Source organism: Phascolarctos cinereus, unplaced genomic scaffold (assembly GCF_003287225.1).
Source record: "Phascolarctos cinereus isolate Bilbo 61053 unplaced genomic scaffold, phaCin_HiC Scaffold_3;HRSCAF=262, whole genome shotgun sequence".
In the NCBI taxonomy this organism is placed as follows: Eukaryota; Metazoa; Chordata; class Mammalia; order Diprotodontia; family Phascolarctidae; genus Phascolarctos; species Phascolarctos cinereus.
In genome coordinates, this window is record NW_027555736.1 from 70819519 (window position 1) to 70845950 (window position 26432).

A 26432-nucleotide genomic window follows, 5' to 3' on the forward strand; every position below is an offset into this window, starting at 1 on the left:
GAATGTACTTTTGCTTTTTAAAATAATAATAATAATAATAATAACTGACACTAATATAGCCCTTCAAGGTTTACAATGCACATCAGATACATTATCTCATCTGGTCCTCCCAGCAGTCCTGGGAGGTAAGTGCTATTATTCTCACCCTCATTTAACAGAGAAGGAAACTGAGGCTGATGGAGGTAGACATGCACAATGTTACACAACTAGTAAAGCATCTGGATTTAAACTTGACCCCGACTCCAGGTCCAGCATTTTATGCACCATGAAAGCTAACTGCCTCTAAAAGTGCCCCTGAGATCACTGAGATACCACCCCCACTGTAGCCACTCTGAAGCCACCCCCTTTACCAGGCCATGGGGAATCCAGCCAGTGTTTAATATGCAGAATCTTCTCATCCTTGGACCTGGTATAAGCTTCTTCACAAATCCTATCATATTTGGCGACTTCTTCCTAGAGCAATGATGAACATGCTCAGTGAAGACAAAGAAGGTTCACACCAATTCCCCACAAAGACCCCAATTCCCCAGGGCCTCTGTCAGCCAGGAAACCTTTATCTTTGCCTCCCTGGGGACCCTTCTGGCTGCACATAGGGCTGGCCAAGAGCCTCAGGGGCACATAGGACAGAAAGCAAGGCACCATATGAGTGAGCCGTCTTCTGTGGGCCACATGGGGTGCAGGCCCTCTGGAACAGTGTGTGGCTAGTCTTCAAAGCGGTCCCTGCCTTTTTCTCCCACTTGGAGGATGTTCAAAGCACACTCCAGACTATTAACTAATTGGCTGTCCCCCAATCCCTTGTGAAATGGGAAAGGCAGAGAGGAGAGTCTGCAGATTATAAGTCTAGCCCAAAGTCACACAGTGAACTGCAAATTCTAGGCCAGGCCTGATTCCTGGTCTCCTGGAACAATTCAATTTAATTTAACAAGTATTTATTAAGCACCTACTATGTGCCAGGCACATGTGCTAAAGAAAGAGTCCTTACCCTTATGGAACTTCTCATGAGGGGAATATACCATGTACACAGATAAGTAAATACAAAGGGTTTAGAGACTAAACCTGGGATTTCATTCATGTAAGGAACTCCCAAGTGAGGAAATTCTCTTTACCGATGCAGATCACCACCTTCTCTGCCACTCATAGTCTTGGAGAGTTGTCCAGAGCAGAGGTTAAGTGACTTACTCATAGTCCCAGAACCAGGGGCCTTTTTCTCCCAGTCATCTCTCACCCCCTGGACTCCTAACCCCAGAATCTCCCCACCCTCCTCAGCCCACCTCAAACTCCTGCAGCGTGACAGTGCCCTCTGAGATCAGCTTGTCTGCATACTTCTTCAAGACTGTTGTCTGTTTGTGAATCTGCTTGTACATGAGTGGCTGCGTGAACATGGGCTCATCAATCTCGTTGTGCCCACGCCGGCGGTACCCCACCTGTGGGGGAGGCTCGGTAAGGGAGGTGTCACACCGCATTCACCAGCCAGCTCGGGAGATGCATTCTGAGAGGCAAACCCTGACCCCAAACACGATCCCTGAGCCACCACTGTAAACCCTGGGCAGTACTCCCCCATCCCACACAGGGATGCATGTGGATAATCTTTATAGTATATATGTATATACTATGTTACATATAGGATATTTAATATTATACAGTATATCATTTAATTATAATGTGATATATTAATATAATTATACATTTAGAGAATATTATACATATGTTACAAATATGTTATATATGTTATATACATCTTATTTCTACATAGTCAACTTACAGTTCACAGGGCACAAGAGGAATCAGACAAGCTCTGTTTGCTTGGGAGAATGAGAGTCTAATTACCTCTTGTCTCTTTGTATAACCTAGTAGCCTTCAAGGCTCAGTTCAAGAAGTACCATCTACTATATAAGGCCTGTCTTATGACCCTCCCCTCTCCCCCATACTCCCATTTGATAGGACAGGTAGCTCAGTGCCACTGATAGATGATAGATCTTCCTTTCTCTAAGGCTAGGGATCCAAATGCAAATTATCTGCCTCAGACACTTACTAGCTGTGTGACCTTGGACAAATCACACAACCTCTTCTGCCTTAGTTTCCTCATCTGTAAAATGAGGATTGGACTCAGTGGCTTCTGAGGTCCCTCCCAACTCTAATCCTATGATCTTGAGGCTTCAGAGCCACGTTCTTTCCACTCTACGTTGCTGTCTTCCTGTATCCCTCATCAGGTGAGGCCCCATCAGAGAGGGGGGCTTCCTGTACCCCAACTCCGCCAACCATCCCAAACACACTCACTCACTCCCTCACTCCCTCACTCTCTCTCTCTCTCTGCCCCACCTCTCATCTGGCTCTCACCAGGTCTACAACAACATCCTTGTTGTAGGTGTTTCTCCACTCGGCAGCCACGTTGCAGACGTGCATCACGGCCTCAGGGTCATCCGCATTCACATGGAAGATGGGCGCGTTGACCACACGAGCCACATCTGTAGGGTAGGGGGAGGAACGGGCCATTCGGGGATCCGTAGTAAATCCAATCTGGAGACAGGAGACAATAATGAAGCTTTCTCTCCAAGAGGTTTATCTGGAAAACCAAGCACCCCCTACACAAGACACAGTCTAGGCCAAGTGTTGTTAGATGGGCATTCTAGAGGGTGGCTGTACCTGGTAGATTGAATGGAGCTGCTGGGTATCCCATAGTCAATCAAATGTTATGCCCAGTGAGCTGACCAGACCCAGTAAACCCACTCTACCTAGACAGAAGGCCTGCACTGGAACATGCAGGCTATCCTAACTGACTCCAGCCAATGGGATTTGGGGTACCTAGAACCATAGAATGTTTGAGCTGGTTAGGGCCCTAGAGGTCATCTAGCCCAATCCTCTCATTTTATAGTTGGAAATTCTGAGGCTCAGAGTTCAGCTTCCTTATAGTCACCCAGCTAGTTAGTGAGAAAGCTGGAACTCAAACCTAGGTCTCAACTTCTAGTTTACTCTTTCCACTAAAATCTTAAGGTGCCTATAGATTGTGGGCAGACTACACCTAACGAATCAATTCCACCTAGTTGGCCACCTGTATATAGTGGATTAGACTGTCCTCAGATGCTGGCTGGGTCAACCACAGCTTTTGTTTTATTTTTCAGCTGTGAATCTTAAATACCAGAGGTCAAAAATACCATCACCCAAACAACAACCAGAAAAAAAAATCTGAAGCTCAGACTACCAGTCCTTTATCTGACACCAGTTTCCTGTGTGACATTGTTCAAGACTCCCTTAACCTGTTCTATGTATCTATTTTCCCACTGGCAAAATGGTGGAGATGGCCCAAGTGCCTCCCTAGGTTTTCAAGGATGGGTCTTGGGGTAAATGAAAGACTGCCAGGCCAGTCAGCTCTGGGACCGTCTGTTTTGCTTCCCCAACCTCCACCTCTCCTCACCTGGTTGTTGACCACAACATGGATGGTGCCGTTGGTAGTATAGGATGGCAGGTCACTGAGATGGAAAGTCTCATATACAACACCCTGCCCCGCAAAGGCTGCATCTCCATGGACCAAGATGGACATGACCTTAATGGAAGATAAATCTTTGCTAGACAGATATGACTGAATCTCCTTCCATTCTGGCTCTAACCCCTGGCCCCTCTCTAGGCCTCAGACACTGACCCTGTTTGACAGCTGTTTGAGCTACACACATTTCATGCAGTTTGGTATGTATCTTAAGCACCTGTCCTCATCAGATTGGGGAAGGAGGTAAGGTGTGGGGACAAGAGGGTTCCTAGAGGGCTGAAGTTCCATCTTCCCCATCAAAACTCCTTTTGGTTCTTACTTACTTCCCCCTGCCCATATTTCCTCTCCCCCTCCATAATCCAGGAAACATGGCTCCACCAGTCTCTGCTCCAAATACCCTTTACCTTCTTGCCCTCTGTATCTCCCCGATAGAATTGTTCAGCTTTTGTCTTCCCCTGTACCACAGGGTCCACGGCCTCCAGATGGGAGGGGTTGGCCACCAAAGACAGCGTAATGTTCCTGTTTGTAACTCGGTTGATCCTCTCATGGTACATGCCTAAGTGATACTTGACATCCCCAGAGCCCTGGAAACCAAAGAGCATAGCAGTAAGCTTACCCTGGTAGGTAAATAGGATCAGGCATATAGGATCCCATCACAACGAGAAAGCCACATAGTGGGTCACTTTTACTCTTGAGCCTTCATAATCTTACTGTCCCCACTGGAAACACCATTTCTTGCTACAATGCTTTTCCCAGTGGAAACATGGTACCCTGCCACTCACTAACAAAGAAGTGGCTACCACCCCTGCCTGCATCAAGGATCATGGGCAAATTTGTGAAACCTCATCTACTTGTCTTTCCCTATTGGAAATGTCTCTCTTAGACAGAAAGCTCCTTGAGGCAGGGCCCCTTGGTCTAAGTCTGTACATGATGCCCAGAGACCACTGATCCAGGTCACAAAGACCACAAAGGGAACAGTTCTAATAAGGCTCCCACTATTTTATTAAGCAGATTCTTGTTTGGAAGTTTCCCAAACTTTGGGGTCAGGAGAGTAGCCCCTAGGCTGAGAACACTCCCCCCAACTTTTCCCAAATCAATACTACCCTTCACCCTCCTCCAAGGAAGGTCTGGCAAAGGAGCCAGGGAGTGAAGCATCTGTCTCTCCCCTGCCCCATGCCACCATCAATCACCAACCTCATCTGCCGCCTCCAGCTTTGAGTCAAACTGGCAGAAAATCTGCTCGAGCTCTTTGCGGATCACGTTGGCCAAGACGTTGAGCCGGCCCCTGGGGACAGAAGATTCTATTGTGGGAAACTCTCCTCACCTGATGCTACAAAAGGTTTTCAGTTCAGGAGGGAAGGAGAGTAGGCTCTCAAAACGAAATCCCAATGGGATGACAAACAGCGTGGTGGAAAGGTCCCTGGATTTCTAAGTCAGAGGACCTGGGTTTAAATTCTGAATCTGTCATTCTTTACCTGTGTTTTCTTGAACAAGACACTTTATTTCTCAACCTCAGTTTCCCCATCTGGAAAATTAAGACAATGGACTGGACCAGGGGTTCTTAACCTTTTTTGTGTTATGGACCCCCTTTGGCAGCTAGATGATACAGTCAGTCAAGTAACATTTATTAAGTGCCTACTATACACCAAGCAGTGATGTAGCACCTACTCTGTGCCAAGATCAGTAAACTTGGAATCAGGATGACTTGAGTTCAAATACTGCCTCCTACTCTTACTAGCTGTGTGACCCTGGGCAAGTCTTTATTTAGTCTCTGTTTCCTCATTTGTGAAACAGAAATAATAACAGGACTATCTTACAGGATTGTTTTGAGGACTAAATGAGTTATGTAAAGGAGATAACATATTTATCTATCTATATATATATATATATATCTATATACATATAAAAAACATATGTATACATACACACACAAACACACACACATAGCATTTTCAAACTTTAAAGTGCTACCACAAGTCAACAAGCATTTATTAGGAACCTACTATGTGCCAGGCACTGTGCTAAGCACTAGAGACGCAAAGAAAAGGCAAAAAATAACAAAAAAAGCCAAACTCAAAACCATGGTCCCTGCCCTCAAGGAGCTCCCAATCTAATGAAGAAGCTCACAATGCTAGCCATTGTTATTGGTACTCTGATGAAGCCTACAAACTGCTGTTCAGAATAATGTTTGGTAGCTATATAATTGAAAGACAAGCTACATTTCAGTTTTTTTTCCTGCATGAAATTGATCCACAGAAGACTTGAGGGTCTGTGGACCCCAGGTAAAGACCCCTGGACTAGATGATCTCTAAGTTTCTTTGTAACTCTAAATCTATGGGCTTATAAAGAAGTGGGAGGGGACATGTCAAGAAATACTAATGTGGCTTTATGTTTAGCTTCCACATACCTCCAGTGCCCAGGGATGTGCCTGACACATGATGAAGGCTGGATAAATTCTCATTGATTGACTGATTGATTTTAAAACAGAAGAAAGGACATGTAAACAAAAGATGAATATTTTATATTCTCTGAGTGGCATATTCCTATAAAAACAGGGTCAGGAAGGTGAAAGCTAAGAATGAGCTAAGGCTTTTGAAAGATGCTAACAGAAATAAATAAAAAGAACATTTTCTTTTCCACTCTCTTGGTGCCAAAAGAACAAGGAAGAAGGGGTTAGAGGTTGGGGTAGATGAAATAATGATGATTCATGACAGGGAGAAAGTCAAGCTACTCAATTCCCATTAATTCCTGTGTTTGAGGAGAATGACTGAAAAAGATATAACCAAAAGGGTTAAAAAACTGAAACCTAAGATAAATGTAGACACAGTAATAAAGTGTCTGTGGGCCTTCAGTGTGTTCAGGTCATCTGCCCCAATAAATTATATTGAAGGAAATGGGGGTAAAAGAAGAAAAAAACCTCTGCATGTGATGTCTGATTTTTTGTCTTTATTGGGTATCTAAAGAATCATGGAGAAAAGAAATATCACAGGGCTTAAGAATGACAAAATGTGTCTTTATATTTATTTTTTATGGGGAAGAGGTAGATTCCATGAACTGATAAATTTGACAATGCTCCCTAGCAAAAAAAAAAATTAATATAGATTATTAAAAGAATGGTTAGAAAAGGAAGTGATCACTGAAAGTCAGCATGGAACTAGGTCTGTATTCCAAAGAGATCAAAAAAAAAAAAAGGAAAAAGACCTCTTTGTACAAAAATATTTATAGCAGCTCTTTTTGTGGTGGCAAAGAACCAGAAATTGAGGGGGGTCCATCAATTGGGGAATGACTGAATAAATGGTAAATGAATGGAATGGAATACTATCGTGCTATAAGAAATGATAAGCAGAAGGATTTCAGAAAAATCCTAGAAAGACTTACATGAATTGATGCTGAGTGAAATGAGCAAAACCAGGAGAATATTGTATACAGTAACAGCAACATTGTATGACCAACTATGAATGACTTAGCTATTCTCAGCGATAAAATTATCCAAGACAATCCCAAAGGACTCACCATGAAAAATGCTATCCACATCCAGAGAAAGAACTGATGGAGTCTGTCTGCAGATCAAAGCATACTATTTTTCACTTTATTTTTTCATGGTTTTTTTTTCTTTTTATCTGTTTCTTCTTTCACAACATGACTAATATGGAAAGATGTTTGATATGATTGGACATACGTAACCTATATCAAATTGCTTACTATGTTAGAGAGGGGGAAGGGAAGGAAGGAGGGAAAAAACTGGGAACTCAAATTTTTTTAAATGAATGTTAAAAATTGTCTTCACATGTAAATGGAAAAAGTTAAATACTATTAAAAATAAAAGGCAGTGTGGGGTCATTAAGGATAAATGATGCTATACTAGACTTATCTTTGCAACTTTATAAAATTAGTAAGTTACTTGATGGTAAATCAACGAAATGCCACAAACAAAGCATATTTGCATTCCTGCAAAGCACATACAAAAGTCTCTTATAATATTCTTATGGACAAGATGGAAAGGTACGTCCTAGATGATAATATAGTTAGAAGGATTCTGAACTGGCTGAATGATCAAATGTTAAGGGCACTGACTAATGAATCAATATTAATGTGGAGAGAGGTGGAGAGTGGAGAGCTGCAAGGTGTTATCCATTAAATTTATTGGTGACATGATACTGAGAGGGAAAACTAATACAATGAATGACCAAATCAGGGTCCCAAAATGATCTCCTTAGGTTGGAATGATGGATCGAATCTAATAAGATGAAATGGAATAAGGATAAGTGTAAAGTCCTGAACTTAAGGGAAGGGTTAAAAAAAAAAACAACCAAATGTGTAGGAGAGGATGGAGAAGGTGAAACGTGAGGGAGATTCATGAGAAAGACCTAAGGGTATTAGTATATACACTCCAAGCACAATATGAGGCAACAGTACCTTGGCAGCTAAAAAGCTAATGAAATTTTAATAGATATGTGAAAGGCAGCTTGATGTAGCTGAGAGAGAACCAGCCTCAAAAGCCAGAAAGAGCTGGGCACAAGTCCTGCTTGTAACACATACTGCCTGTGTGAGCCTGGGCACGTCATTTTTCTCTAGCCATTGCTGCCCACAAAACTTGTGAATGCACTTGAACCAGATTAAAATGTAACTTTAAAATGTTTAATTTAATTAATTAATTTGATGTTTATTTTAATTTAATGTTTAAATGTTTAACAAAATAAATAAAAATACAATAAAACATAGATAATGTTAATTTGTGGTTTTCTAAGTCAGTATGGCAGCTAGGTGGTTCAGTGAATAGAACATCAGGCCTGGACTTGGAAAGATTCCTCTTCCTGAGTTCAAATCTGGCGTCAGACACTTATTAGCTGTGTGACACTGGGCAAGTCACTTAATCCTGTTTGCCTCAGTTTCCTCATCTATAAAATGAGCTGGAGAAGATAATGGCAAAACTACTTCAGTATCTTTGCCAAGAAAACCCCAAATGGGGTCACAAAATGACTGAAAAACAACAGCAACGAACAACAACAAAGTCAATATGTGGCCAGCAGGCATCTGTTTCTATTTGAGTTTGATGTCACTGCTCTAGGGAGCTCTGGAAGACCAGAAGTCGACCTGCCGGGATAGGATGAGTTCTCTCAACTGGGGAGTTCCCTGTACCAGTGAAATCACCAGTTGGTCCAGGTCCAGTCCATATCCACCATCCCTATCAGTAGATACGTGGCATCCAGAATACAGGAGGCAATTGTCCTTCTATCCTCTGACCCAGTCAGATTTCACAAGCTTTGTTTTCTATTCTGAGTCCCACATTTTGGGATAGGCATTGAAAAGCTATAGCTCATCAAAAAAAGAAAGAAGATAATACAGGGATTTGAAACCATGTCCATAAGGACAGGTTATGGGGAAGGGAAAAAAAACAACTAGGCATGTTTATAACTTGGAGAAGGGAAGGTTAGAAAGGGCAAAGATCTTCAAGTATTTGAACTGCTGTCATGGGAAAGAGATTGTACTTGTATGGATGGTTCTTGAAAGGAAAACTAGGGCCAAAGAGTGGAAATTATAGCAGGATATTTTGACCCAGTATGAGGATCAAAGGAATAAAGATTAAGAGTTTGAAGAGACCTTGGTGTTATCTAGTCCAGTCTACAGATATAGAAACCAAGGCCTCAGAGGGGTTAAGTAAGTTGCCCGAGGTCACACAGCCAGCACATATGTCAGAGGCAGAACTTTGAGCCCAGGTCTTCCCGGCTTCAAGACTGACTCTCTACTCACTATTCTGTTCTGCCTCTCACATATCTACTAAAGAGTGGAGCCTGGATTTGAACCTATGTCTTCTGAATCCAAATCTAGTACTCTTATATACTATAACACAAATTTATTAACAATGCCCCCAAATGGAATGGATTCCTTGTGAGAGAGTGAGTCTTCCATCAGTGAAATGGGCTTCATTGTGAGATAGCAAATTCTCCATCACTGGAGTTTACAGGAGCAGAAGTCACCTGACCTCTTGCTGGAGATGCTGTTGAAGGTATTCATGTGATGATTAAGGGTAAGGCTAGATGATTCTGAAGTCCCTCCCAAATTTGAGAGTCTAGACATCTTCTCTGCTGATGATGGTGGATGAGGAATGGATAGACATGGGGACAAATGGATGGACGGACAAATGAAGGAGGGGAAGGAGCCTCTAGAGTAAAGTTGTAAAGATATGAGTATGATAAGAATTTTCAATTCACTCCCACCAACCTCTCTGCCTCTCTCCTCATTCTCCCCCCAACAGTAAGTAAAGCCCCAGATGACAACTAGGCATGGCCCAGGATGTGGTGAGGAAAATTTTGTAATAATTGTGTGACTCTTGGCTGGTTAATTTTTTTTTAAGTATTTGCAAGGTTGGGCTTATCCTTTATCTCAGAATAGTAAAAGGATCTGCCCAAGGACCTAGAGGTCATAGAATGGCTAGAGGTTTTGCCTTTTACTAGTATTTGAATAGTATTAGTCAATGGCACTAGCTGTAGACCTTAGACATAATCCAAGAACTAGACATGCTGGTACTGGATCTGGTCCTACCCAAAGAGTTTCACTAGCCCCCTTAAACCCAGTCACTCCCTCAAACAGTTCCTTTCTCCCCAGCTCCCACCTGTGAGGCATTCCCAGAATCACGTTCTCAATCCCCATCTCGCTTGACTTGTCGATGATCGTCTTGAGGGCAGGAATCATGACCTCGCAACCCTCCAAGCCAAATCGCTTCTCTGAGGACCACTTCCGGGCCAGGAAATCCTCAAATCTGCCATAGGGAGAGGGGAAGAGGAGGGTCAGTATCTGCTGGAGAGGCTAGCAGACACACTCATGGGAGTCCACAGGAGTGGACCCAATCAACACACAACTGTGTCAAGGAGAAGCAGATTTTTTGACAAAATGTTAGATTTAAGTTGAATGTAGCTTATTCATATTGGGGAAAGAGACAGATGGTCTTGCGCTATACCAGAGAGGGGTCTTAACATTTTTTGTGTTGTGAAGCCTTCTGACCTTCTTATAAAATTTATGGACCCCTTCCCAGAACAGTGTTTTTAAATATATAAAATAAAATGCACAGGATGACAAAGGAAATCAATTATACTGAAATAAAGTTATTAAAATGTTTTTTAAAATAAGCTCAGGCACCATCCCTATGGGCCAATGAAACCAATATCCAAGGTCAATCTGCCTCGTCTCAGGAGATATGGGGAGAAGCCAATGGCTGCCTAGCTATTGGCTCATTTGTCTTTGTCCAAGAGGCGAGAGGAGCAAAGGTTTGGAGTAGTCAGCCTAACATTTTCTCTCCATGGAGAAGGCACCAGCAGTAAGCAGGACCCACAGTAAGACCAACATGGAGAACCTAGGGTACAAGGAAGAGCTTTAGGTTCTGCCCTTTACCAGGATCAGATGGCACCAGTCTTAGCCCCTAAATAGAACCCAGGTGTTGGGCATGCTGGGACTAGGCCCACCAAAGAGGAACGGGAATTTGTGATTCTACCAAATGGCCTTACTAGTCCCCTCAAACCCAACCCCCACCAAAAACAATCCCTCCTCTCCCCCGGCTCCCACCTATGTAGCAACAGGTATACTTGACGTAGTCACCTCTGCTCAATTAAACAAAGTTCACTTGAAAAATAATGAGTGGGGGTGGGGGAAGTGGGCATTCTCTGACATTCCCTTAGAGAGCAGGGATTTGGTCTGGGCCCACGTTCCTGCCATTTGGGATCTAATGTGGGGCAAACTGACTAAATAGTTAATATTCAGCTTTCTGACATTTTTGCCTTATTTCCAATACCAAATGCTCCTCTCATCCCAAGACTATTCTGCTCCATGAACATATCCACCTGGCACAGTTCAGAGATGACATCAGGGATAAATAATGCCTTTCCAAGCCACCAAAGAAAAGTCTGTCCCAGTGGAATTTCTGCAGGGCCTACTCTCAAGTCAGAAATATAATACTGTTCTGAATCTTGCTTTTAACCCATTCATTGTTGGGTTTCCAACTGGGTAGCCCAGGCCTTCCCTCTGAACACTACTAGTGGACAGGAGGGTGCTTAATTGCCCTCACTGAGAAAGCAAAGTACAAAATGGTCACAGGAAGCAGGAGATTTCAATGTTCCCAGAGCCCCATCTGACTCCTGAAACCACACCTGGTGGACCGCACCAGCCTCGCCAACAATGTCCTCTTCTCCTCATTGGTGAATTTCATCACTCCGGGAGTCTCAAACTTCCGCCGGATCCATTGACACTGTTCCACATCATTAATGAACATGAACTCCAGGCCGATGTGCTGGCAGTAAGTGTTCTGGAGAGGAAGAGAGGGGCCTGGGGAAACTCCACAAGTCTGGCAAGCTACAACCTCATTCTTTTCATACAGAGAACCAAGGGAAGAGGGAAATGAGAACAAGCCTTCAGGAGGCCGGGACAGAGCCCTGCAAAGCCATAGCTGACTGACGCATTCTCAAAAAGACGCTGTCAGAATTTCATTTTTCTATCAATTTCACTTTGGACCTTGAGACGGCAAATTACCTGCTAATTAATGAGCAGGGAGCTGTCTAACCACTTGACCTTGAAGTGGAAAAGGAATAAGGCTCATAGACCATGCTGTATAGCCTTTTAGGAGAGACTCAATCCAACCCACTTCTTCTGAAGATTATCCTTCCTTTAAAAAAAACAACACCCAAACCGTGCTTCTTTCCCTTCACATATCAAATCCCTTAGAGTATTCCCCTCTCACTGTATTACTGGAAGCTAAAATCTGCATATTTCTCAGGGTTTAGACCTTATGATGCGATGGTATGATTTGCTCACCTCCAAGCGCTTGATAATCTCTCTCAGAGACAGGGTGCTCTCTGTGCCCCCAATGAAGGTGGTTGTGGGCAAACGGAAAACCTTGTCCAGGTCAGATTCACGAAGATTATAAAAGGCTGATGGCATGACAGTATACAAAAGAAAAAACATCAGAAACTCATCAAAGAGACTGGCATGGTGAGGGGCTGCATTGAAATGACAATGAGTGGAGAGGAAGAGGAAGCAATGATGTGCTGCCTAGGGTATAAGATGGTACTCAACAGCATCCAATCAGAGCAGCTCCCAACCACTGTACCATGAACAAGAAGATGCCCAAGTTCCTTTAAGAGCAAGTAGTGAAGTCTAATGAGAACACCACTGGTCATGGGGCTTAGGTCCCTGATTATATCCCAGTGTTACTACTATGTGACTGGGGGCAAATCCCTTAGCTTCTCTGGTCTTATTTTCTGCCTTGTAAAATGCCCCTTCCTCTCATGAACACTGTATGAACAAAAGAGATGGAAAATGGAGAAATGCTGGAGGGAAAGACTATTAAGAGAGAGGAGGTTATATTATGATAGTACAAGATTCAAAAAGGTCCAAGCTAGAACATAGTCAGAATCCTTTCGATCTTCACAGAGTACCTATTATGCTGGACCACCACTGTCCTGTTGGTGTAAAGAAGACCCTACATCTGCATGGTATTTCTGTAAGAGAGTGACTATAGGGGGACTGGTGGAGTAGACAGCAGGAATTTCAGTCATTAATCCACACTCACATCAGATGCAGTGTCTCTGATGTGAGGAGAAGGCTGAGGATGGGGTTTGAATGTCCATTCTATTTTGGCTTCTGAGTGACTGACGTTAGCAACTGAAGTCCCTCCTTGGGCAGGATACTGCCATTCTTGATCTCCCTCAATGTTGGTGCCTTCCCTCAGCTAATTATCTCCAATTTACCCCGTTTAGCTGGTTTGTACAGTTATTTACATATTGTCTCCCCTGTTAGGCTGTGAGCTCCTTGAGAGCAGAAAACGTGTTTTGCCTTTTCTTAGCATGCCCAGAGTTTAACATAGTGCCTGGAAAATAGTGGGCACTTAATAAATGCTGGTTGATTGACTGGCAATGATAGAAAGAAAGGAAGGAAGACTTCCACAGGCTGATGATGACCACCCCTGGCCCAGAGCACACCAACCCCCGACTAGTGCCTGGGCCCTCCTTTCAGGGGGTGGCTAACTGCTTCTCACCCAGCTTATCGATGGTGGTGATTAAATCCGAAGGTACAAACGAGTCCAGGTCAGCATCCAGAATTCCAAGGGGATCCAGTTGGGCCACGTGGTGGCCCCGGATCTGTTGGGGGAGAAGGTTAGAAGTGAGCAGTGGTGGATATAGCCAGACAGTCTAATGCCCCTAAAAACAGGGGGCACAGAATTCCTTCCACTTAACACCCAACAGAGAGGTGACACTATTTATTCATGCGGGCATCACAGAAATACCATTCTTAAGCTTACAGAGCCAGTGTTCCCAGCAATGCCTATTAAGGCCTCATATTTTCCACCATGCAGCAGTCTCCCACACAGTAGGCTTAAAATGACTTAAAAGTTTAAAAAGATATATACATAGATAGGTATGTGTGTGTGTATATATATACATATATATATTGTATATATATATATGTACATACACACACATATATACATGTATGTATATATTTATATATGGATAGATATATAGAGATATATTATATTATATATTATATAGATATAAATATGTAGAGATATATAAATTTATATAAATATAGACAGATAGATAGATAGAGATTTATATGAATAAATATGGTAAACATTACCACTACCCCAAAATCTCTCCTAATCTTATTGGCACGCTTCAAATTCCCAAATATGTGATTCTATCATATATCAACAAATGAAATATATAACCATGTATGTGTATGTATGTGTGTGTGCAGATTTAATGTATATATATGCTATTTTATAGTTTTTATGCTCCTTGTTCTTTATTTTAAAAGCCAAAGAAGACTTTCTTTTAAAAAGGGAAACATAAATATAACTACAATTAATCTATAAACTGATGACCCTCAAATGAAGAAATGCCAAGGCATTGGCCATAAAATTAAAACCAACTCCTCCACACAGCTGTCAAAATCAGCTTCCTAAATCACAGACCTGATCACGTTCCCCTCCTCAAAATCCAGCAGTGACTTAACCAGTGTGCCTGCGGAGCCCAGGATAAAACACAAATTCCTAAAGCCTTTCACTATCTGGTTCCAATCACCCTTCCTAGACTTATTCCCCTTCATGCACTCCACATTCCAGCCAAATAGGTCAGGCTGCTCCCCAAACTCATCATTCCATTGCCTATCTTAGTTCCTTCTAAAAGGCTGTCCACTTCAACCCCAGGCTTGGCTTGTGGGATGACAGACTGATAGCTGGGAGGGATCTCAGAATCATCTTTCCTCATTTTACAGATGAGGAAACTGAGGCCCAGGTAGGTTACTTGACTTGTAGGGGGGAAAGGATTTGAGCCCAGGTTTTCTGACTGCAAATCCCAGACTTCTGCCATTTTATCATAGCTGTCTGGTACATACTTCTTCCTCATCTCTGCCCCTTAGATGTCTTAGCTTCCTTCAAGACTGAACAATGGTGGGGAGCTCTCTCTTCCCTCATACAGATCCATGTACATTTTAATTCCCTCAGCAGAAGGCAAACTCTCTGAGGGCAGGGACTGGTTTTATTTTTTTGTCTTAATTTTTCCCAGCACCTGACAAAGGGCTTCGAATGCTGTTGACATTTTAATAAATACTTATTGAATCAAACTAAGATATGAAAACACCCCCCCCGAATCAACAATTAGAGCAACCCTCCCAATTTACATTTGCTAATTGGATGACATTATGGTGATTTTTACGTCACCTCATCATCGCCCTTCCCTCCCCCACCCCAAATTACCACTCCTCCCACATGCATTTTGTCTAAGAATCTCCTCCAGGGACAAGTTTCCATGACGAAACGGTGCAATCTGTCACTAATTACCAGAAAATTCAAATATGATTAAGTTCATTACCCAGTCAACCCCAGAGAGCATCTTTGCAATTAGTCGTGTTTGGTCAAGACCAAGAATGCAAGAAATTATCCAGGATCTTAATCTGGATGACCACTCAGAGACTCCATAATTCAAAAATCCCAGACAAATTAGAAAAGTTAACAAAAGGACTCTATTTTACAAAAAAGGAATGACCGTAGGGCTCCTTTAAAAATGCTAGTTCACCCCCACCCAAATGCATTTGCAATATTTTATTCACAAAAATCCAATTTGCACCCAACTTCGCAAAAGCAACAAACCTGTTGTGGACCAGTAGCCCAGTTAGAATCACATCAGAATTGTTTTCCTTTCTATAAAGAAGGACTCTCAATATAGCCAGTTCTGGAGAAGGCAAGAATTTAATGCCAAGATGGCTTCCTCCACCACCCAGTGGACTTCTAGACCAATTCCTCTCCCTATGAACTGGTCTGAGCTTCATAAATGCAAACCAAGGCAGTACAGTATGGTGGGAATTATATGGGATGATAGAAAGGATGTTAGACTTGGGAATCAGAAGACACGAATTTTAGGCCTAGTTCTGCAATTGCTGGTGGTGGGACCTTGGGGGAGTCACCTCCCCTCTGTGGACCCCATTTTATTCATCTGTAAAATGAAACGAGAGACCAGATGATTTCCCTCCTAGCTCTAAAGTTCTGAATCTAGCCCAAAATCACGTCTCCTCACAGGCACTAGTAATGATGCTGCAATAACAGATTTACTGCTTATGAAAGAATCTCCTTGGATATCTGTAGGTAGCACAGACGTTTTGATCCACATTTTAGAGATGAAGAAACAGCAGCTCAGAGAGTTTCAGGTGTCCATGGTCATTCAGTTAATATTCGGCAGAAGCTGGGACTCAAACCCAGGTCTTCTGCCTTCCAAGTCCAGTGCCCTTCCCACTACACCACACTACCCCTAATAGATGATGACAATGGTTAGGTGCCAGGCAGTAGTGGATGCTTAAGGTGGAGCTTGGGCTTTTTTCCCTCTTCCCGATTTCTCTAAAGGTGGAGGTTATGTTTCCCCTCAACAGGCTAATGGCTTTCCTGCCCTCCTCCTCCCCCTAAAGGTATGTGTTCTCTTCCCATCTAACTGCTCTTACCTGATAGGCCCGGATCAGAGATTTCACAGCCAAGTGATCCGCCACCAGCTTCTCTGTCATGGCATTGCGCTTGGTGAGTCCAGGGCCCTCTCGGATAGCTGCTTTGTGAGTAGCAGATGGAAACCCTCGCTGAGCATGGTCTGGGGCAGCTCCCATGCTGACAGACCGAAAAAAGGCATCCCAGGACTAGAGGCAGAAATGGGGAAATGGGGTAGACAGGTGATGACAGCAATGATGATGATGATAACATTATTAATATCAACAATAATACTAAGTAGTACTTAACAGCACCTTAAAGATAAAGTAAGGGTCCTAAGGAACAGGTAGGAAGGCAGGATACCCACAAGAAGGCCTAGCAGAAGGTCACAATTTACCACTAGGAGTTGGGGTTGGCATAGAAAGCCTAAGAGACAGATGGTAGCAAAAACACAAATTCCAACCCCAACCAGGATTTCCACATCCATGACCCTGGACAGTGAAAACCCAACTCAAAGGCTGCTTTCTCCAGAAAGCTTCTCTGATTTCTCTGACAACCTTCCCACTTGAATCTCATATAACACTTTGTTTTATTGTTCCAATACACCTAGTATCCCAAAAATCCTAGTGCAGTTATAGGCTATTAAAGCTGAGGGAAGTAAGCTTTATTTACTTATACATACATACATATATCATAAATATATATTACCTATGTACATATATACACACATAATTAGTTATCATTTATAATATCATTCTGAAAACTTACTAATTATTATACTGTTTAAACCTAATTAAAGACTGTACCCAGAATGTTGTCCTAACCCCAGTAACTCTCTAGGAATAATGAAGATGGGTATAAAGAATTTTGGGTTCCCCCCAGGTCCCGATTCCCCCCAAAACATTATCATATACTATATATGCATGCATATTATAAACATATACATAAGACCGACATGGTAAAACACAATACTGCACAATTAATATACACAGGATGTCCAAAAGGTCTTAGTGCAGCTTTAAGTTTTATTAGCTTAAGCTTTCAGTTGCACTAAGACTTTTGGGATACCTGTATTAATCATGCAACTTTTTGTATTTGGTTACCTATGAATATGTCTTATTCCCTTACTACCTAACCTCTATGAGAGCAGGAATGTTTCTCAGCTAAAATTTGTGTCTTCCCAAGTATCTTGGGCACAGGGATCTGCATAGAGTAGACATTTAATAAATGTTTGTTGATTGAGTGAATGAATGAATGGAGAATCCAATGGAGAGAAGCTATGTAGTGTGGCCAACCTTAGAGTGCTCTAACTGGTGCTTTAAGGTTTGCAAAGTGCTTTCCTTCTATTGTTTCATTTAAGATTCACACTGTTCCCACTGCCTACAATGCCTTACTCTTTGCAAATGAGTTAATTCACTTTCTCCCTGCTGATTTTTGCAATGTTCCCTGGACCATCCTAGTCAAGCCCCCTGAGCTCCCCCATGTGCTACTCAACCAGCCTGCTGGGGAACACATAAAGTGACCCAGAAACCCTCATGGTGGGCCCTTGGAGGCATGGCATGAGGGGAATGGGAGTCACTCTGCCATTTTCCAGACATCAGACCCCATCTCAGTCACTATTTCCTAAAGCCTCTCCTCTCCCGACACCAGCCTCACTCGAGTCATTTCCCCCTGACTCGGAGAATCTTGGGGTTCATAAACACAGAGATGGAAGAGGACTTGCCCCTCCAGTGACTTGCCCAAGATCACATAAATAGTGCGTACCAGGCACAGGATTTGAATGTAGGCCCTCTGAATTCAGAACCAGTGGCCTTTCCACTGTAGCAACAACCTTCAAGGTCATCCAGTCCAAACCTTGCCTGAAGTGTCAATGCCGTCCATAATAAGGGGTCCTTTGCCAGTGGTCATCTATCATCTGCTTTAAAACCTCAGGACAAGGAATTCCCTAACCCAGGGGTGGGGAACCTGCGGCCTGGAGGCCACATGTGGCCCTCTAGGTCCTCAAGTGTAGCCTTTGAATCCAAATCCAAATTCAGTCGCTTGAGGACCTAGAAGGCCACGTGTGGCCGCCGGGCCGCACGTTCTCCACCCCTGCTACTAACACCATGGAGGAAGTCATTCCATTTTAGGACAACTCTGATTGTTAGGATGTTCTTCTGTAATATTGAGGCAAAATGGGCCTCCCTATAACTTCCACCAATTGTTCAAAGCTTGACAATCAAGGAAAATAAGTCTAAAACATTTTCCACAGAGAGAAAGGATATCCCCCCAACTGTTCCTTAATCTGGCCCAGCTTAGCAGCAGCAGAGATCCCAAGAGCAAGCAACCAGTTGATAAGTACTTAATTAAAGACTTATGTTCCAGGCACTGTGCTAGTCGTTAGGCATACAAAGACAAAAATGAAACCAGGCCCTCTAGGAGCATACGTTCTATAGGGACAGACATGTTACATATATAATTATATACAAGACATGCAAAATCTTTATGAGGTAGCACTAACATCTGGAGTGGTCAGCAAAAGCCTTATGTAGGAAATGGTATCTGGGCTAAGTTTTTAAAGAAACTAGGGAGTCTAAATATGGCAGTGAGGAGGGAGTGCATTCCAGGCATGGGGATACACACAAAGGCATAGAGGTGGGAAATGGAGACTCGTATATGAGAAAGAGCAAAAAGACCACAACAGGAAGGAAGAAAGAAGAGATCTCAGTATAAACCTTGGAAGGTAATATCTACTGGATGACATCTCTCTCTCTCTCTGTCTCTCTCTTTCTCCCTTCCTTCCTCTCTCTCTGTCTCTCTTTCTGTGTCTCTGTCACACACACACACCACACACACACACTCCTCTCAGCTGAAACACAACCTCAATAAGTTGCCTACTTTACCTCCCAGTATTTTCCATCTTACTAACTACAATTGTTTCCTCTGAATGGCATTTGCCTCTCCTCTGAGTCATAGCTTCAATTGTAAAATGGAAAGTACAACCCATGCTTTTTTTCCATCCTAGAGATGATGGGAGGAATTGATAATGACATGGAGCTAATTATGAATGATGGTTTTTCTTCTTCCTAAGATTATATCTGTTTTTGAAATAGATCACCATCACAGCTAGATTTTTTCAGAATGTCATTTTGTATTTTGGGCTTTTTATTAATCCAATAAACACTTATCGGACGGCTTTTGCTCCACAATTGAAAAAGCACCCTCTCCGCATCTTTATTTGAGATCTCAGCCTGGAGCCCTCCCTCAGATTCCAAGTTCAGACATGTTGGTGGGATGGAAAAAAATGGAATTAGAAAATCTGACATTGACACTCCTGACCTTTAGGGCCTATCTATCAGCAGTGGTCCTAGGTTAGGAGGCGCTTTCATAAATCAAAGTTGATTTCATTTGGTGGTTTCTAAACCAAGAATTCTTGCCCCCAAACAGCAAGAGGCTACCGTCAAATTATAATAGGATTTAGAGCTAAAGAATATGGACATGAAAGGTCACATAATTTAGCCCCCAAGTTCCATAGACGAGGAGGTCAAGGGAGGTAAGGACACACCCCAAGTCACACAGCTGAGATAAGCAATTAAAACTCTAATGACAGGGCAGCTAGTTGGCACAGAGCACCAGCCCTGCAGTCAGAAGGACCTGAGTTCAAATCTGACCTCAGACACATGATACTTACTAGCTGTGTGACTCTAGGCAATGTACTTAACCCTGATTGCCTAACCGCCCCCCCAAAAAAAACCCAAAAAAACAAAAAAACCTCTAATGACAAAGATTTCAGGCCTAAAACTGACAAAATAGTGAGGAAAATATTCTGGCCTAGACAGGCTTCCCTTAAATCACTGTCTGGATCAAATACCTCCTCTGCCTATGCAAAGGACAGGCTCCCAGAAAACCCTTTAATGAACCCTTTGTTGCTCTAAACTGGAGAGAGTTTGTAGGCTTGGGACACAACAGCCTTCTTCACAAATAGAGTCAACCAAGATCCAGAGAAATCAAGCAAATCACCCAAGGTCACCCAGCAAGTCCCTGGTAGAAATGGACTAGAATCCAGGCCTCCCACAAGCACCCTAGCGGCATCATTCTCTGAAAAGAGAGACCTCTGCACAGGCACACTAAGACCACCACCACCCAGCCCCTCTTCTACTTGAATCCCAACACCTCCTCTGGAGGGGAGAAAGGAGGCAGTATGCTGCCTCTCCAGAATCTTTGGGGTTCACCAACCTTGTGCACATTCCGTGGGTTTTCCAGCCATGCAAAGTACATTTCCTCCACATAGCTGCTGTTGGTACTGTTTAGGAAGGCCTCAGGCGGCATAGAAGACAAACTTCGCTGGCCCAGTAGTGAGACATTGAGCTTCCCCAGAAGCTGGGCAGCCTGAGGTCGAAGCCTGCCAGCCAGGACCTTCAGCTGATTCATCCTGGGAACAGAAGAAAGAACCGTGAGAACTCAGCTGCCCTACAGCCTGGCAATTGACCACTCTGGCCCTGACTCAGTGACTTCAGTCAACAAATTCAGTACCAAGAAGAAAACAATGCCTGAACACAAGGAGCTAGCCAACATTCTACTGGGAGAGACAACAAGTAGACAGACACATACGTACAACAAAATATAAAATCAATAAATACAAATGTTCACAAAGTCGTTAAATACAGCTGGGGGAATTGGGAAAGGCCTCTCGCAGAAGGTGGAAGTTGAACTGAATCTTGACAGAAACCAAGGGGGCAGAAGGGAGGGCACAGAGCATTTTGAGCATGGAGGCCTGAGACAGAGAACTACAGGGGGCTGTCATTAAGTGGAGAAACAGCAAACTGATCACCAAGTGTGGGGAAAGGAGTAAAGTCTAAGAAAGCAAAAGGCAGGAAGGAGCCAGGCTAGGAAGAGCTTTCTTTCAAGGCCAAATCAGAAGGCTTTGTATGTGATCTTGGGGAAACAGGAGCCACTGAAATTTAGTGAAGAGGGGAATGACACGGGCAGGTTTATGCTTTAGGAAAATCACTTTGAATCGGGAAATAGTTAAATAATTGGGAAACATATAACTAACTATATGTACGTATGTGTGTGGATATATATACATATATGCACATATATATGTGTGTGTATATATACATGTATATATATATAATTTTTAAAGGACAATCACTTAGTGGCTGAGTGTCAAAGTAGATCAATATATGGAGAGAGCTGAGGCAGGGAGGCCAATTAGAAGGTTGTTGCAATAGTCTAGGTGAGAGGCAATGAGGACTTCAACTAAAATGGAGGCTGGGTGATTGAAGAGGAAATGTATACCAGAGATGTTGTGACAGCAGCACCAAGATTTTGTACTGGATTCGATAGGTGGGGTGAGTGGGAGTAAGGGATGGAGGAGACACCAAGGTGGCCAGCCTGGGGGACTGGGAAGATGGCAGTGGCCTCGATAATACTAGGGGGAGAAGGGAGGCAGGAAGGAGGGGAGATAATGATTTCTGTTCATTTGGGACATCTATAGGACATCCATTTTGGGGTATCTAAAAGGCAGCTAGTGTTGTAGGACTGTGGCACAGGGGAGAGAACGAGGCAGGATCTATGAGCTGCCTTCATAGAAATAACCATTTAACCCAAGGAGCTGCTGAGATCACCTGGGGGATGATGGCATAGAACAAAAAGAAAAGAGGACCTAGAGCAGAGCCCTGGATTAGCCCCACAGTTAATGAGGCCATACAGGTTTTTATATGACAAATTAAAGCATCACAAATGTAGATCAGAGGCCACTGAGTTCAACCCTTCCATTTAACAAATAAGGAAACTGAGGCCTAGGAAGGTGAAGTATCATGCCAAAGGTGATCATACAAGTAGAAAGTGTCAGAGGCAGGCTACAATGGCAGGCATAATTATTCCGAAGCTGTCTCATCTCTCCTTGGATCTCCCCTAGCATCTAATGAGGAGCTCTGCACAGAGCAAACATGATGGTGATGATGATAGTTAATATTTATGTGGCACCTACTATGTGCCTACTCAGTACAGGTCTAAGAGCTTTACAACTATTATTTCAAGTTGCTGTTGTTCTCGACTTTGGGGAGACGCAAAAGACTTCTGAAATGTCATCTCATCCATCTTCCTTCAGACACACTTCAACCACCTCAGACAGCTGAGATCCTCCCTCTCATTTTTAAGGGCTGTAAGATGACAAGAATGTATGAAATGCCCCTGGAATCTCTCCTACTGCCTTCTATCTCCTTCCACCTCTAAATCGATGACTCTCTGAGCCTAGGAGCTACCATAAAACACTTTCCCATCCATCTAGCCAAAATCCGTCAAGAAGTGGTGTGAACCTATTATTATTCTCTCTTGTTCCGTCCTTATGGGAAACAATCCCATGCTACCAAAACCAGTACTGCAGAGCTTGGCCAGATCATCTTTAAAAAACAAACAAACAAACAAAGCCACTCTGACAAACTGAATTGACTGTCCCTCAAAGAAAACTGCACACAACCCTATTTCCATAGCAGGTGCTCAGTTGATTAAGTGATCTGTAATGCTCTCAGCCATATCTTGTGCTCTCTTCTTCTCTCACTATTTGAATCCTACCCATCCTCCAAGTCATGTCTTCTCCATGAAGTATGCCTTCCTTGAACACTCTATTCCATGACAATCTTCCTTTCCTTTAATTTCTAGAACATTTACTGTCTGAGCCACTCATGTCTGGTCTTATATCATTCATTATATTGGGGAGCGGGGTAATTCTCTTATATTTTTAAGGCTCTTTATTTATAGTTTTCAAAGCTCTTTTACATGCTATTTCATCTTGTCAATTCATCATTTCTCCTGTGTTATAAGCTAGGCCCTAGGGATGAAAAATGACAGTTCCTGATTAGTATCTTAAATTTAACAGGGTGATGGAACACATACACCAATACAAGTTAAAAAGGTCAAACCTAAAAGCATGATGGTAATAATAGCTGACATCTCCAAGAATTTCAGAGTCAAAGAACTTCCGAGTTGGAATTGTTCAATTGTTTCAGTCTTGTCCGATTCTCCATGATGCCATTTGGGGTTTTTTTGGCAAAGATACTGGTTGACCTTTTCCTTCTGCAGCTCATTTTACAGATGAGGAAACTGAGGCAAACAGGGTTAAGTGACTTGCCCAGGGTCATACATAGTAAGTGTCTGAGGCCACATTTGAACTGAAGGCCTGACTCCAAGCCTAGCACTCTATCCACTCTGTCCCCTAGCTGCCCTTCCAAGTTGGAAGAGACCTCAAAAATAATCTACAAATCATATTCGAAAAAGAAACCCCCTTTTCATTGGGCAAGATGGAGGTGGGAGGTAGGAAAAAAACAACAACATTTCATTAATTGGAAAAAAAAATTAAAAAAAAAAGACTATTACAACACACTCAACAAGTGGGTCTTCCTGCCTCTGCTTGAATATTTCCATTGAGGGGGAATCTGCTACATCTCCTGAGGCAACCCATCCCACCTTGGCATAGTTCTACCTATAATTAGCAAGATTTTCCTACCTTGGGGAAAAAAAAGATTTTCCTACTTTAAAAGAAGAAAGAACTCTGAGCGATGCAGTGACAGAGCTGGACTCCTCAAGGACCCACAAGGAAGCATGCTGCCAAGAGATGATGGATGTGAGACACTGAATCACAGTCATTTTTAGACATGGCTGATGCATGTGGATTTGTTTTACTGGAATGGGCTCTAACCAAAGGAAGAGGTTTTTGTTTGCTTTGTTTTTGTTGTTATTTTAAAAATGGTTACTTTTTAAATGTGGGGTAGAGAACTGGGGAGAAGGGAGGTTATTGAAAGTGATGAGGCACCAAAAAACACATAGAAGAGGTTAGAGAGAGCTTCAGAAGGGGACACCAACAAGCAGGACGGTTTTAAAACTAGAACGCTGAATTTATTCAATGCTTTCTGAAAAGGAAGCTGTTTATAGTAAAGATTCAGGGTTTCATATGAAATCTCCTTTTTTTCTATTCTTTGCAGGTGGGAATTCTCATGTTAATGGGTCAATCAATATTTATTAAGTGCCTACTAAGCGCCAGGCACTATGTTAAGCCTGAGGACACAAAAAGAGGCAAAAAACAATCCTTGCCCACAAGGAGCTTATAATCGGTGTTCATTAAGTGCAAAATAACCAAAAATAAATAAACGATAACCATTTTAAAGCGAGCTTTTCCTTACATCACACCTTAACTTACCTCTTGGCGGCTCTTACCCAGGGATCCTAGCTCTACCTCAAATCTAACTTCTATCTCACACATGACAGCCGTTCAAATGCCTACATGCCTCTCTACACTCTCAAGCCTTCTTTTCTCTTAGTTAAACATTCCAAGTTCAAGCAGTCCTTACAAAGAATACGGACTTGAGTCCCTCCACCATGCTGGTTGCCCTTCTGCTGGATGCTCTTGAGCTTATATCCTAAACTGTGGTGCCCAGAAATGCAGTCTGACCAGGGTAGAGGAGAATAAAATGATCACTCCCTTGCTCCTGGAAGTTACATCTTTCTTAATACAGACCAAGATTACATTTGCTTTTTTAGCTGCCATATCGCACCACTAAATCAGTTTGGGCTTGTGGTCCACTAAAGCCCTCTGATCTTTTGTGGACAAACTGCTGTCCAAGTATACCTCCTTCATCTTATATTTGTGAAGTCAATTTTTTTGTACCTAAGTTTTGAGTCTTTACATTGATCTTGGTTGTATTTCAACATATTACATTCAGACCGATGTCCTAGCCTACCAAAATATTTTGGGATTCTGATTTTGCCATTCAGCACATTGGGTCTCCCTCCTAGCTTTGTGTCATTCACAGATTTCAAAAGGATGCCATCTTTGCCTTTATCCAAGTCACTGATGAAAAACAGCACATGGACAAGCACAAATTCTTAGGGCAACAGAGACTCTGATTCTGACCAATTCAACCAGTTCTAAAACCATCCTACTGTCCTATTAGCTGATGGTTCACTGGATAGAGTGCCAGGCCTAGCTTCCTGAGTTCAAATCCAGCCTCAGACACATACTAGCTGTGTGACCCTGGGCAAGTCACTTAACCCCGTCTGCCTCAGTTTCCACATCTGTAAAATGAACTGGAGAAAGAAAGGGCGAATCACTCCAGTATCTTTGCCAAGAGAACCTCAAATAGAGTCACAAAGAGTTGGACACAACCAAAAAAACAACAGACACCTTTCCAGCTTTTCCACAAGAATAGCAGGAGATATTTTTCCACAAATTCTAGGAGGGGATGGTCACATCCCCTCAGGTTTCTATCATTTCCACCACAGGAACCATTTCTTCCTTGTTGGTGAGAAATCAAATCAACAATTTTCCCTTGTCATTTAATTCACCTTTTGAAGGATAAAAATTGTCATTAAGAAATGTTAAGAAATCACTGCCTGCTCTTCCTTTGGCAGAAAAAGGACTTCAGCAGGTGTATGAAGTCCTCTATAACACAATAGCATGTCATTGTGCTGGGCTTATGATTTATTTCCCAAACTCTTCATTTCCTCTTTCTGTCCAGAACTATGGTTTATAGGACACTCTGATGACAAAATCACTTCGAGCTATTCAAGCTTAAAAATGCAATAAGACTTTGGAGATACCCTGTATTTCTCCTTCTAGGAATCTTTACTCAAATACTCTCTACCACCATGATGACCCACCCCTACTCTTATGTCTCTTGAATAAGCTATAGCCATACAAAGCTACCATCTGGCTGCATGGAGTCACCATCTACCCATATGGAGTCACTGTCTGGGAGTGGGTGGGATCCCATCAAATCTCAGTGATACCTATGAGGGAGGTCAAATTTGCCTCCTTGCTTTGGAATGTCTAAAACTCCCCTTGCTTATTGCTTGAACTTTAAGCAGGTTTTACTCCCAGGTCCTTTCCTCTATTTTGTCTTCTGTGAACTTCTGGGTATTTTAACTAGTATAGAGTAGATGTATGAAGACAGTTTTCTTACTTCCTCTCCCTTTTTCAGATTGAAGCCATTTAGATTGGATTAGTAAGACACC

General features: G+C 42.7%; 1 protein-coding gene across 2 annotated transcripts in view; it reads right to left on the bottom strand.

Moving 5' to 3' along the window:
* The window catches only part of OGDHL (oxoglutarate dehydrogenase L), a 64700-nt gene that overhangs the window by 22208 nt on the left and 16060 nt on the right, over positions 1–26432 (bottom strand). For both annotated transcript variants that reach the window (XM_020997066.1, XM_020997065.1), the window contains 12 exons: positions 20655–20850; positions 16463–16648; positions 13506–13608; positions 12284–12399; positions 11623–11777; positions 10095–10241; positions 4676–4766; positions 3886–4065; positions 3413–3541; positions 2338–2517; positions 1272–1424; positions 351–453 (listed from right to left, as the gene is read on the bottom strand). In XM_020997066.1, the coding sequence (XP_020852725.1) occupies positions 351–453; positions 1272–1424; positions 2338–2517; positions 3413–3541; positions 3886–4065; positions 4676–4766; positions 10095–10241; positions 11623–11777; positions 12284–12399; positions 13506–13608; positions 16463–16648; positions 20655–20849 (1738 nt within the window). In that variant the 5' untranslated portion in view covers position 20850. The remainder of the gene's footprint in view (positions 1–350; positions 454–1271; positions 1425–2337; positions 2518–3412; positions 3542–3885; positions 4066–4675; positions 4767–10094; positions 10242–11622; positions 11778–12283; positions 12400–13505; positions 13609–16462; positions 16649–20654; positions 20851–26432) is intronic.